General features: G+C 41.5%; 5 protein-coding genes across 7 annotated transcripts in view; 4 read left to right on the top strand and 1 right to left on the bottom strand.

The window, feature by feature from the left end:
- The window catches only part of LOC124207975 (gamma-aminobutyric acid receptor subunit beta-like), a 38,476-nt gene that overhangs the window by 21,722 nt on the left and 2,902 nt on the right, over positions 1–13,852 (bottom strand). The window contains exon 3 of the mRNA XM_046605645.1: positions 13,038–13,105. Coding sequence (XP_046461601.1) covers positions 13,038–13,105 — 68 coding nt within the window. The remainder of the gene's footprint in view (positions 1–13,037; positions 13,106–13,852) is intronic.
- On the top strand, positions 485–1,680 carry LOC124207982 (vitelline membrane outer layer protein 1-like). Of its 3 annotated transcripts, none has more exons than XM_046605652.1 (3): positions 485–748; positions 808–1,057; positions 1,136–1,680. In XM_046605652.1, the coding sequence occupies exons 2-3, from the start codon at positions 819–821 to the stop codon at positions 1,479–1,481; spliced, it is 585 nt and encodes a 194-aa protein (XP_046461608.1). In that variant the 5' UTR covers positions 485–748; positions 808–818; the 3' UTR covers positions 1,482–1,680. The 3 variants fall into 3 exon arrangements, with proteins under 3 accessions (XP_046461608.1, XP_046461610.1, XP_046461609.1); XM_046605654.1 differs by having other exon boundaries at positions 654–733; XM_046605653.1 differs by having other exon boundaries at positions 695–747; positions 802–1,057.
- LOC124207986 (vitelline membrane outer layer protein 1 homolog) lies at positions 1,950–2,870 on the top strand. Its single transcript, XM_046605658.1, has 3 exons — positions 1,950–2,039; positions 2,113–2,362; positions 2,427–2,870. The coding sequence occupies exons 2-3, from the start codon at positions 2,124–2,126 to the stop codon at positions 2,734–2,736; spliced, it is 549 nt and encodes a 182-aa protein (XP_046461614.1). The 5' UTR covers positions 1,950–2,039; positions 2,113–2,123; the 3' UTR covers positions 2,737–2,870.
- Positions 3,281–4,465, top strand: LOC124207984 (vitelline membrane outer layer protein 1 homolog). Its single transcript, XM_046605656.1, has 3 exons — positions 3,281–3,408; positions 3,471–3,723; positions 3,787–4,465. The coding sequence occupies exons 2-3, from the start codon at positions 3,482–3,484 to the stop codon at positions 4,094–4,096; spliced, it is 552 nt and encodes a 183-aa protein (XP_046461612.1). The 5' UTR covers positions 3,281–3,408; positions 3,471–3,481; the 3' UTR covers positions 4,097–4,465.
- On the top strand, positions 8,207–9,097 carry LOC124207985 (vitelline membrane outer layer protein 1 homolog). The gene is made up of 3 exons (XM_046605657.1): positions 8,207–8,309; positions 8,367–8,610; positions 8,673–9,097. Exons 2-3 carry the CDS (start codon positions 8,378–8,380, stop codon positions 8,989–8,991), a joined length of 552 nt encoding a protein of 183 aa, XP_046461613.1. The 5' UTR covers positions 8,207–8,309; positions 8,367–8,377; the 3' UTR covers positions 8,992–9,097.

Genomic DNA, 13,852 nt, shown 5'->3' with positions numbered 1-13,852 from the left:
ATTTCCTTCGGTTCGAATGTAAGGTACGTCGATCTTCGCTCGTCTTTTCCGCCCCCCCCCCCCCCCCACCAAGCGTGAATCGTATTTAAGGGGTGAGAATCAATTCAGTGTTCATCAGTTTCTCCATTCATCGACCAGTGGCAAACAACTCCCGGAAAAAAACGAAGGTACGTAACGATTTCGATGGGTAACAAATTTACTTTGGTCTAACTTTAATTTGGATTTAAGTTGGATTTGACTAAACTGACAATAAAATACAAATTAAGTTTTTATTTTTGTGAAGAATATAACAAATAAATAAAAAAATAAGAACTTCAACTCAAAGTTCCCTTTGCTTTGAGTCGTTAATCAGTGGCAGACACCGTCATCAACAAATAGAGGGATTCAAGTGAAATTTGAAATTTTAAGAAGCGGAAACGGGAAATTAAACCGGAAAACTGGTTCCAAAGCGCATCGAAAACAAAATAGAGAAAACAAATAAGCGAAATCAAGGACACCCTGCTGAAATGTACATCCTCTCACAGTCTGCTGATTTGACCTCGCCGATAGGTCCCACAAAACCCCGACAGTTGCAGCATTTTCCCCATTTGCACGTTGCACAATTGATGTTGAAAACGCAAGCCTGGTTTTTCCCCGACTTTGGTGAATCGTATATAACTGATCAGAGACAAGGCAAAGGATAATCAGTTCGTTTGATTGCTCAAGCAGCAAAAAACACTCTCGCCAAAAAATCGTAATATTTAAAAAGGTAGGTAAGATTGTCGCATGATGATTAATTCACTAATACAATTTTTACAATCCATTTAGTCGGAGTTTAAATGGCTAAACCGATGCAATTCGTTACTCTCACGGCCGTTCTTTACTGTTTTCTACCTGCGACGGTTACGGCCACTTTCTGGGGCGATTGGGGAAAAGTTGAGCACTGCCCCGAAGGTGAAAGGGCCACTGGATTTTCATTGAAAACTGAGAGAGAGCAAGGACGTGGCGACGACACGGCACTCAACGCCATTGCTCTCATATGTACATCAGGAAGGATGATCACCTCGACTCAAGGACCGTGAGTGTTAAACTTGAATTTTTGCAGCATTCGCCAAATCACGACCTGCTTTAATTTGCGAATTTGTCCTGATTTCAGATGGGGAAATTGGGGTGGCAGATTTGTTTGCCAGTCCGGCAGCTACATAACATCGTGTCAACTTCGCGTTGAACCACCCCAAGGTTCCGGAGACGACACGTCGGCCAACAATTTGAACTGCAAGTGCAGCAACGGAGAGACGTTGAACGGCGACGGGACCAGTTGGGGCGGTTGGAACGCATGGTCCAGTCCGTGTGAAAACGGCATCATGGCTATCCAGACCCGAGTGGAGGGACACCAAGGAAAGCGAGACGACACGGCTCTCAACGACGTACAGTTCACTTGCTTTCTCAAACGCAATCATCTGCTGCTGCAGGAGATTGCGCTAAATGCAATAGAAGCGTGAAGAGCATAGTTTGCTTAGTCTTTGTTGGTGGACGATTTCAAATTGATTTCTGTTATTCCGATTGATTCTATTTTTCAAATTATTTTGATGTGGGTTAGAAATGCACTTTCAATGGTTTAAGTTTTAATTTGAAAAAATTCCATTCAAGAAAAGAAAATGCAAATGGCTGTTCTTGGCTTTTTTAGGTCATTTAGCTTTATCTGACCTATGTGTTATTTGTTTTCTTTTTGGCTTCATTAGTATGAAACTCTCCCGTCAAAAAACAGTAACTTATCAATCCGCAAAGATTGAAAGCGGAAACAAACATCTAGACAAACATTGAAAGTTGCGGTAGGAAAACCAAGTAAACGTCATTTCATAGCGCTTCGAAAACGCCGATAGGTCCGGGAAACCCCGGTAGCAGTTGCAACACGTTCACGTTGCACAATTTGTGTTGTCAACGCAAGGCTAGTTTTCCCCGACTTTAGTGAATCGTATAAAAGTGATCAAAACAAGGTAAAGGATCATCAGTTCGTTTGATTCCTCAAGCAACAACAAACACTCTCGTCCAAAAAAAACGTAATATTAAAAAAGGTAGGTTATATTATCGCATCATGACAAATTGACTAATTCAATTTTATGATCCATTTAGTCGAATTTGAAATGAGTAAATTGATGAAATTCGTTGCTCTCACGGCCGTTCTTGGCTGTTTTCCACCTGCGACTGTTACGGCCACTTTCTGGGGCGATTGGGGCCCAGTTGATTTCTGTCCATTAGGTGAGTGGGCGGTTGGATTTTCATTGAAAACAGAGAAACCACAAGGAGACGGTGACGACACGGCACTCAACGGCATCGCGCTGAGATGCTCAGGCGGGAGCAGGATTCGCTCGACTGAAGGACCGTGAGTAATTCAATCATTGCAGATTCACTTAAGCTCTAATTTCAGTTAAATGCTCCAATTTCAGATGGGGAGAATGGGGTAAGGAATTCCTTTGCCCGTCTGGCAGTTGGCTTAGATCATGCCAACTTCGCGTTGAACCTAAGCAGGGAGCAGGAGACGACACGTCGGCCAATAATTTGAACTGCATGTGTAACACCGGTCTGGAACTGCTTGGCGACGGGGGCAGTCGGGGCGATTGGGTGGCATGGATCAACTGCCCCAGAGGCATCGTGACTATACAGACCCGAGTGGAGGGAAAACAAGGAACTGCTGGAGACGACACGGCTCTCAACGACTTTAGATTCACTTGCTGGGAAAATCGTCCAATGATATAGACGCGTGAACAACAGTCGGTTTTATCAGTCTGATTGCTGTATGATTCTCTTATTCATTTTACTTTCAAGTTCTTCTATCACAACTAAGTGTAAAATTCGTTAAGATTTACAATATCGCACCAACCACAAGCGAACCGACAGGATTCCAACTTGAATGCTGGACAGATATGTGAAAATCGTTTGAATATTCAATTAGTCAAAAACAAATAATAATAATAATAAAATAAAATAAAAAAATATCCTAAAAAATAAGAAGGTCGGCATATTTTGAGCTTTGATTCAGACATAAAAAAAAAAACGGACTAGCGTGAAATACTCAAAATTAGACAAGTGGAAAGACATCCTGGAATCTGGTTTCACTGGATTCACAGCGCATCGGAAAGAAAATAGAAAGAAAAATGGAAACAGAAAAAAGAAAAGCGATAAAAACTTGTCAAAATGTAAATCGATTCCTATTCTTCATTTGGCCTCGCCTACAGGCCCCAACAACCTCGGCGATCTAAAATGTTAATACAATGTTTTTTCCTTTTTTGGGTTCCTCTGTGCTTGTTCCCCAGGTTGGTGAGAATCGTATAAAACTGGTCAGAACCAATTCAAGAACTTTCAGTTCCCTTGGTTCTTCAATCAGTGGCAGACACTCCCGAAAAGGAAACGTAACATTTAAAAAATAAGGTATACGGAATAATTTCGCTTCATAACAAATTCCCTAATAGATATTTTGCTATTCAAATTAGTCGGATTTGCAATGGTGAAACCGGTGAGATTCTTTGCTTTCACAGCCGTTCTTGGATGTTTTCTACCTGTAACGAAGGTTACAGCCACTTTCTGGGGCGATTGGGGCAAAGCCGAGTACTGCCCCTTGGGTGAATGGGTGATTGGATTTGCATTGAAAACTGAGAAACCGCAAGGAGAGGGTGACGACACGGCACTCAACAGCATTTCCCTTAAATGTTCAGGTGGAAGTTTGATTTACTCCACTCAAGCACCGTGAGTAATTAAAATTATTGCTGATTCATTAATAAGGCTCTAATGTGAATGTCACGATTTCAGTTGGGGAGACTGGGGTAGCAATTTTATTTGCCCGGCCGGCAGTTGGCTCGATTCATGCCAACTTCGCGTTGAATCTCAACTGGGAGACGGAGACGACACGGCGGCCAACAATTTGAACTGCAAGTGCAGCAACGGAGAGACGTTGCGCGGCGACGGGGCCAGTTGGGGCGATTGGAAGGAATGGACCAGTCCGTGCCGCGACGGTTTCATGGCTATACGGACTCGAGTGGAAGAACCACAAGCAAGTGGAGACGACACGGCTCTCAACGACGTCGAGTTCATTTGTTGGGAGAAGCGTGATTCCAGATAGACGCGTGAAAAACAAGCTTACGGTTTTCTCCCAGTCTTACAGTATTTGCTGGGCGATTCTCTGTAATTCATTTTATTTTTCACTTCTTTTATTACACGTTGTAGCAACAAACATTTCAACGGATTATCTTTGCGCTTGTTCATCATTACGGAGTGATACACTGCAGCGTTTGAAGGGATAACCAGTTGGATTTATTGTTGTCAACTGTTTACGGAATCGAAAATTCATTAAGCTGTAATCAAATCGCACTGTCAATCAGAAGCGGAGCCGACACGATTACAACTGAAACGCTGGACATTGATTATTTAATTTGATCTGACCCCTGCTATTCATACGGCTAGTGTAGTTTAAATTGATCTGTTAACACGATGTAGCCGGACAGAGAAAAATAGTAGGTAATAGCTGATTTGTGTTGGGCACGCCAATCTTTCCCCCCAGCGTACGGGAATCGCACATAAAAGAGGTCAGAATCAATTTGAAATGTTCGTCAGTTCCCTTAATTCATCAGTGGCAAATACTCCTGGAAGCAAATACTCCGGCCGTACTTTGCTGTGCACTGCGTCAAACAAATTTGATCTGACAGTGCAGGAACGGCGTTGCACAGAGACAGGACCCATTGGGGCGATTGCAAAGGAACGGTTTAATGAGTGCCGAAACTGCACATACAGACTCGAGTGGAAGAATACCAAGGAAGTGGAGACGACACGACAGTCTCAACACCCCCACCCTCAAGGGATTCTTGTCTCTTTTTCTGGTGGTTCACTTGACCGGAACAGATCACGGAAAACCGGAAAAACCAGAAAAATACGCGCAAGTCCGGAAAAATTTCGCTTCATCTCGGAAACATTTCTGGTCGGGCGAGTGGATGGATTGGAAGTGAATGCGCAAAATGCAACAGACGGGCGAAGAACAGACAGTATTAGTAGTCTTGTTGATGGACAATTCTAGCCTGATTACTTCATTCAAATGGCTTACAAGGTTTAGTTCTTCTACTTACATACGGAGAAGAAATACAATTTAAAATTGGACCAACAATGAAAATGGAAAGAAGTCAAGTGGAAAAATGTCCCAGGCGAGTACATGGTTTTTACAGAACTTGCACAAAAGCTGATGGCAATTTCATTTTTGACTTACAAGAAAAGTAGAAAAGCGCATCTCAAAAGTCTCGCACAATGAAATGTTGAGTTGTCATCATTTGAACTCATCTGATAACAGGCTCAAAAATCGTGGAAAACCCGCCGTTCAAAATTTGTGTTGGACACGCAAATCTTTCCTGCCTGGTTTCCCCACCAGCTTGTGGAAATTGTGCATGAGGGAATCCATTCAATGCTCGTCAGTTCCCTTGATTTGGTGCGGCGACCCGGCACTAAACAGCATTTCACTCAAAATGCTCAGGCGCGGTAGTTGGATTGACTCAACTGAACGACCGCGAGTGTTCAAATAATTGCAGGATTCACTATTAAAGGACGTGCTAATGTACAGATTTGGAATTCGGAGTAAAAATTTTGAATGCCCGTCCGACAGTTGACTCACATCACGCCAACTTAACGTTAAAGCTGAACGGGAAAACGGAGACGACAAGGCGGACAAAAATAGAAATTGCAAGTGCAGCAATGGCGACATATTGGACGGAGAGTTTTACGACGTTTGGCAAGATTGGTCCAATACGTGCCAGAACGGCAGGAGACCTCTCAACGACGTTTCATTCACTTGTTGGGAAAACCGTCTAACAAAAAAGACGCGTGAAGAACAGACGGTTTTATTAGACTGGATGATTCTTACTTGTTTAATACACATTTCAATGCTTGGTCTAACTATGCTTAGTTCATCCTTGGTCGACAATGTCGTTGATGCGCAATTGGAACGAAAATGGAAAGGAGTCAAGCGGGGAAACGCCCAGGAGTGTAAACGGATCTACACAACTTTGGTACAATTAAACATTCTCCTCGCCACCTTCCCTCGGCGATGAACATTTAATCATTTAATTGATGGGCAAAATAACTGAAAATTAGGTACGCATGTACACAAGCTGATGACGATTATTTACTTACAAGAAAAGTTTAAAAATCGCATCTCACAAGTATCGCACAATTAAAAAAAAATGTTATTGCTGTAAATTTCAATGTCACCCAAAATAGCCTTGATTGCAAATGCAGCATAACAATCAGCATATTTAAGTGGGAGGAAAACCAGAAAACTGGTTCCATCATTGAAAACAAAGTAGAAACATCCCAGTTAAACCATCGCCCAGTTAACCCTGGAAAATTCAAGTCCGTCTTTATTTTGTTGCAAAATTTGCGTTAAACGCCCCAACCTTCCTTTCCGGTTCTTCCCCAGCTTGTGTGAATCGTATAAAAAGGGAACAGAATCAATGCAAAGAATCATCAGTTCCCTTGGTTCGTCAATCGGTGGCAATCACTCCCGATAATAATAAAGGTACGTGTTGATTTTGCTAGCTTACACTTTTACTTGAATTCAATTATTTTCGGGTTTTAGTTAAATTCAAAATGCTGATGAAATTCGTTGCTCTCACGGCTGTACTTTGCTGTTCACTTACGCCGATTACGGCCATTTATTGGGGCGATTGGGGCAAAGTCGAGAAATGCCCCAAAAATCAAGTGGCAGTTGGTTTTTCATTGAAAACTGAGAGAGAGCAAGGAGCTGGCGACGACTCGGCACTAAACAGCGTTTCCCTCAAATGCGCAGGCGGCACTTGGATTTACTCAACTGAAGGACCGTAAGTGTTCAAATAATTGCATGATTCACCAAAATACTAACTAACGAATGTCCTGATTTTAGAAAGGGAATTTGGGGTAAAAATTTCATGTGCGCGGAAGGCAGTTGGCTGACATCGTGCAAACTTCGTGTTCAATCTAAGCAAGGAGCCAGCCACGACGACTCGTCGGCCAACGATTTGAACTGCAAATGCAGCGATGGCGTCACGTTGAACGGAGACGGGCTCAGTAACGGCAAGTGGCTAGATTGGAAAAGTACATGCCCAGACGGCATTATTGGCATTCAGACCCGAGTGGAGGCAAACCAAGGAGAAGGCGACGACTCGGCTCTCAACGACGTTTCATTCACTTGCGCCGTAGCGACAGATTAACAAAATTCGTGAAAAACAAACGGTTTTATTAGATTGATTTCTGAATGATTCTTGATTCTACAATTTGTTTTATTCATTCCAATTCATTTCAAAGTGCTTCTCTCGTACCAGTTACGTGCAGAAGCGAAACAATTGCAACCGAAACTGCTTCCCGTTAAGAAGCCAATCTTAACCGATGCAAGATTTGGTGAATTACGTACAATTATTAGAGATACGACGGTTGTAGCTTTGCTGAAATCAAATTGAGTTTTCCTTTTTCTTTAAAATACATTTCTCTTTCATCATTACATTATCGTTTGAAATTCTGTTGTCCACCGGACAAAAGTGTGAAGAAGCGTCGATTAGAGAGTACGAAGTCGTTCAGTCATACTCAAATGAATTATTGGTATCCCAAACTTCCAAAATGACGAATCAAATAGGGTATAATGGCTTTGAGAATGTCAAAATTAGAATAACATCAATCTCCCCTTCGTAATGCAATGAGATTCGAGGATATAGCTCGATTCCCTTAACGTGTAGAATTAAACAAAAAGGGGAAAATTTAAAAAGGTAATCAGCGGGCATGATGGAGATTGTTATCTATACCTCGGGTGGTAACAGACTCTTTCCTTGCTCGATGAGGGAATGCGCAATTGGACTACAAATGACAACGGAAAGAAGTCAAGCGGGGAAACGCCCAGGAGTGCGAATGGATTTTGCTGATGAAGATTATTTACTTACAAGAAAAGTTTAAAAAGCGCATCTCACAAGTGTCGCACAATTTAAAAAAATTTTATTGCTGTAAATTTCAATGCCATCCAAAATAGCCTTGATTGCAAATGCAGCATAACAATCAGCATATTTAAGTGGGAGAAAACCAGAAAACTGGTTCCATCATTGAAAACAAAGTAGAAACATCCCAGTTAAACCATCGCCCAGTTAACCCTGAAAAATTCAAGTCCGTCTTTATTTTGTTGCAAAATTTGCGTTACACGCCCTAACCTCCCTTTCCGGTTCTTCCCCAGACTGCGAGTGAATCGTATAAAAAGGGGAACAGAATCATTGCAAAGAATCATCAGTAGTTCCCTTGGTTCATCAATCGGTGGCAATCACTCCCGATAAATAAAGGTACGTGTTGATTTTACTTTCAATAATTTACTGTATTATATCATTTTTTGGTTTTAGGTTAATTTAAAATGCTGATGAAATTCGTTTGTCTCACGGCTTTACTTGGCTGTTCACTTATGCTGATTACGGCCACTGCTGAGCTCGAATGGAACCAAGTTGAGAATTGCCATAATTATATTTATCGGACAACAGGATTTGCATTGAAAGCTCGGAGAGGTGATGGAGTAGGCGACGACACGGCTCTAAAAGGCATTTCCCTGAAATGTGGAGACGATAGTTGGATTTACTCTGGTCAAGAACCGTGAGTGTGTAAATATTTGCATGATTCACCATACGGTACTAATGTGAATGTCCTGATTTTAGATCGGGAGAATGGGGTGAGAATTTTATTTGCCCGAACAACGGTTTTCTTTTTCGGTGCCAACTTCGTGTTGAACCCAAGAATGGGATCACGGTGGTCAACAATTTGAAATGCTTTTGCTTGCTCCGCAATGGGAAAGTAGAAGAGTTGGAAGGGGACGGGCTCAATCAAGGCAGTTGGGAAGAAATGTACACTTTAGACCAATTTTGCCGCAACGGCATCATTGGTCTACAGACCCAAGTGTTGAAAAACACGGCTCTCACCAACATTTCATTTACTTGCTCTAAATCTGATGGTTGGGGTTGGGTTGGTCGGCGTTGAATTACTTCACTGTATCTTGGACAATTAACGGATTGCGGTCAACTATGTGATGGACCCACAATTCGTTCATTCATAAACAATTTCAAAGCGTCAAATACAGTCAATTGGAAATAACTTCTAGCTTGTTGAAGTCATCCTGAATTACTGGTTTAATTAATCTCTAGTCATAATAGATTATCATATCTGATAATTGCTCGATCAAGATTATTCAGATTTTAGAAGGAAAAAAATAATGGAAATCCTCAATCTTCTCTTCGTGATCAATCAGATTCGAGAACAATAATAAATCATGAAAGCCAATGAACCAAAGAGGAAAATTTAAAAACAAATCTTTCAAGCACAATAGAAATTGTTTGCAGATAACACACGCTAGCAAGAGATCACATTCTTGGGCGGCTATGCATGTCCGATGGCCAATCGGACTAGAAATAAAAACGGAAGAAAGTCAAGCGAGAAAAACGTCCAAGTTTGGGGTAAATTAGCTTTACTCAACGCACTTCAGGTTAAAAATTGGCAAGTTTAAATTTTTTTAGATTCTATTTGGTGTAATGGAAATGTGGGTCCTACACAAAAACAAAACAAAACATAGAAGAAAAACAAGACGCTAAGATTTTTACAAAATCAACTGGTTCGTTACGAAAACAAAAATTTTCGACATTTCCGGCTATTCGCGAGTCAAAAACGCGGTCGGTATTTTCTACCTCTTTGGAAATTAGCCACGAATCAATTCTTAATGTTGGTTATACCGAAAAAAAAAGGTAAACTGACTATGACGAATCTAGTTTTCCGGATATCAATATAAAATAAACCCAATTTTCCCTTCGTGATGCGAGTAGATTCGAGGAGTAAACAAAAAAATTGAGAAATCAGAACGTATGATGAAGATTGTATCTATAATTCGGGTGGTAACAGACACTGGTCGACGATGGCAATATCGTTAAAATACAATTGGACTTCGAAAATGGAAAGGAGTCAAGCGGGGAAACGCCCAGGAGTGCACACAACTTTGGTACAATTAAAATATTCTCCTCGTCACCTTCCCTCGGCAATGAAAATTTAATTATTTCATTGATGGGCAAAACAACTGAAAATTATGTAAACAGGTACACAGCTGATGACGATTATTTACTTACAAGAAAAGTTTAAAAAGCGCATCTCACAAGTGTCGCACAATTTAAAAAAAAATGTTATTGCTGTAAATTTCAATGTCATCCAAAATAGCCTTGATTGCAAATGCAGCATAACAATCAGCATATTTAAGTGGGAGGAAAACCAGAAAACTGGTTCCATCATCGCAAACAAAGTAGAAACATCCCAGTTAAAACCATCGCCCAGTTAACCCTGAAAAACTCAAGTCCGTCTTTATTTTGTTGCAAAATTTGCGTTAAACGCCCCAACCTTCCTTTCCGGTTATTCTTCCCCAGCTTGTGTGAATCGTATAAAAGGGGGAACAGAATCAATGCAAAGAATCATCAGTTCCCTTGGTTCGTCAATCGGTGGCAATCACTCCCGATTAATAACGAAGGTAAGTAGTGATTTTGCTTGTTTACTAATTTACATGTATTAAATTATTCTGTGGTTTTAGCCGGATCTGAAATGAGTAAACCGATGCAATTCGTTGCTCTCACGGCCGTTCTCTGCTGTCTTCTACCGACGACGGTTACGGCCACTTTGGGCGATTGGGGCGAAATTGAGCGCTGCCCCGAAGGTCAAGTTGCCTTTGGATTTTCATTGAAAACTCAGGAAGAGGAAGGAGACGGTGCAGTAACCAGCATTTCTCTGAGATGCACAGGGGGTAGTTGGATTTCCTCTGCTCAAGGATCGTGAGTGTGCAAATAAATTGCATGATCAAATAAGGTACTAATGTGGATATCCTGATTTTAGATCGGGAAAATGGGGCAGACAATTCATGTGCCCGGGCATGGGTTCGCTTAGAGCATCCAAACTTCGTGTTAAAACTAAGGAAGGAGGAGATGTCACGGTGGTCACCAATGTGAGTGTCTCTTGCTACCCCAACTATGATCAAGACAGCGAAATGAGAGGGGATGGTTTCATTTTCGGCGATTGGAAATCAATGGAACTTTGCGAATACGGCATCATTGGTCTACAGACATTGGTGAGCAACAACGCTGTCAGCAACGTTTCATTCATTTGCTCGGGATGGCGGCCAAATTGGTGGGAAAGATAAAATATGACAGCGGTTTTATTAGTCTTATTGTTTGACGATTCAAAACTTGTTTTTCTTTGATGCATTTCCGTTCTTCTGTCTTGTGGGGTCTTGTTCTTGGGGTTAGCTGACTATTTCAAAGTGCTTTTTCACTGATGTAAGACAACTAACGAATTGCGGTCAACTGTGTGATGAACCAACAATTCGTTAATTCATAGTAAACAATTTCAAAGCGTCGAATACAGTCAATTGGAAATTACTTCTAGTTTGTTCTGAAGTCATACTCAAATGAATTAAGTTGATTTAATTCATCTCTAGTGATGAGAAAAATTTTCAAGCGCAAACGAAATAGTGTACATCTACCCACGAAAGCAACAGATTATTGGGCTACCAAGTCCGATAGGCAATTGTACTAGAAATGAAAACGGAAGAAAGTCTAGCTTTCATTCGAAAAATGAAATCAGGGCGCAAAATTTCTTCGTCAATCGAAAATTCACGGCCAAAAAAAGTGACCAACATTTCAAACTCAACCGATGGAAATATTTCTGGAAGTCTGGCTGCACTGTACGCCACACAGCAAGTTGTTAAAACTCTGACAAGAAATCAAATGTGGTCAAAAAGCACACCTGGAAAACTGGGGCAAAGTCGAGTAATGCCCCGACGACGGCAAAGCCATCATTGGATTCACGCTGCTGACCGAACGATCGCAACGAAGTGGCAACTACACGGCACTCATTACCATCGCATTTACTCGACTGCAAGGCCGAATGTTATGTGAATCAAATGTTGGGGGGGATCTCAATTACCAACGGTCGACTTTTTTCTCTTTTCATTCCACCCGCATCATCAGTCAAGGAAATTGGGGGAGAAAATTTCTTGTGCCCGTCTGGCAGCTACATGACATGGTGCCAATTACAAGTCGAGTCGCCCCAGAGGAGCCGGCGACGACACGACGGCCAACAATTTGAACTGCAGCAGCGGCCAGACGCTTGCAGAGGAGACGGGACCCAATTGCGGGACGAATGGAACTGAATGGTCCCACGTCTGGTCGCAGGGGGAATCTGCGGCCTGCAAACGCGGGTGGATAAATCACGTGATTACGGAGACAACACTGGTCTCCGTTTCCTTCTTCGTGCTGCAGCTAAGGTTAAAAATCGAACAGAACCCCATTCAGAAATTTCTCAATCGATTGAATTGTTACTGCAGTAGTTTTTACAATAATCTCCAACAAAAGAAAAATTGGTGGCAATATACAAAAAGATGCCTAATAAATAATTCCACCCATTTTTATTTCAATATTCCCGCCGAATATTAAAAATGGAAAAAAAATAAAAGTGGCACAAGAAATGATCAGGGTCATCGATCAAACGTCACATGTTGTAGCCTATAGGGCGCAATCTTATACCAGAGGCCTTTGATAGTAATATTAAATAATGGAAATAATAATAATGGAATAGATCGCTTTCTCTACTCCATTCGCTAGCCAACGGTTATTATTGCGATTGCATTTCTGTATGGATGTGTGATGGCCTCCAGCGACCACCGTCCAGCAATGCTGCATTTTTCTCCGTCGATATCGTACACTCACATACATACATACACATATATATATATAGTGCAGTATATATACTCTGTCAACTTTGCCATTGTAAGTCCACTAAAAATAACGGAGACCCCCACGCGATCCGATATTCGCTTCAAGTCTTCCGTCCCCTCAGGGCAGCCCGATGCCATAAAACGAATATACACATTTATAGGAGCTGTGTGCGCCATTGTAAAAAGAAGAAAAAAACGTACGACACGTGACGCCGAATCCAAATAGAATCAACAAATGAATTTAAAAAAGAGAGAGAAAAGTATAGACTAGGATCAGACTTACCATCGTCACTTCCGACAGGGAACTGATGGTGATGATGCCCATCGAAACTTGAATCTGCACCGGAATTCCTGTAAAAAGAGAAAATAATAAAAAGATTCGATCAAATTCAGTTCGTCATAATTTTTCTTATTTTTTTGAAGGTATCGCGTAGCCGCAGACATTTCAAATTTTAATAAATGCGGAATAATAATAAGAGTCGGGATGTTTGTGCGGTCTTCTCTCTCTAAATATGCGGATCAATATTTCATCAAATAACATTCTCCTATTCTTTAGAAAAAAGGAATATTCGCCAGTGTCTGTCTGCTGTCAGATCCAGGCAAACGGTTTGATCCGATTAAGACTTTTCCAACTTCCCTCCAAAAAAAAATAAAATAAAATAAAGAAAAAAGGTCCTGCCCGATCTTTTTTTTCTTTCGTCTTTGAGAGTTATTGATTTTAGGATCGGACCTCGAGGGCTATTACTCTTTGATAACAATAATTGCGGAGCTTCTTTCCGTGAAATGATGTTGCCCAGCTGCGGCCGGCTTTCTTAATAGGCTGCCAAACCGCAGCGTCAGCTCAAACAACGAGAAGCGACTACTATCCAACGTTAGAAATACAACTGTTTTATACGTAGAGATAATAGCCTTTGCTATCTCTCTCGATGTAAGACGATGGTGGGGGGACCATTAAAGGGAGAACACAGAAGCTGGGTCGGATTGATTTTTCATTTAGGTTTAGTTGCTGCTCTCGCTCTCTCACACTTTGCTCTAGCTGTGCTGCTGCTGCTGCTCTATTGCCCAGCCATTGTTCCGTCTGGCCTTCATCCACTTTTC

Source organism: Daphnia pulex, chromosome 11, assembly GCF_021134715.1.
Source record: "Daphnia pulex isolate KAP4 chromosome 11, ASM2113471v1".
NCBI lineage: Eukaryota > Metazoa > Arthropoda > Branchiopoda > Diplostraca > Daphniidae > Daphnia > Daphnia pulex.
Note: the sequence above shows the minus strand (reverse complement) of the source record. Positions and strands in the feature narration are given on the sequence as shown.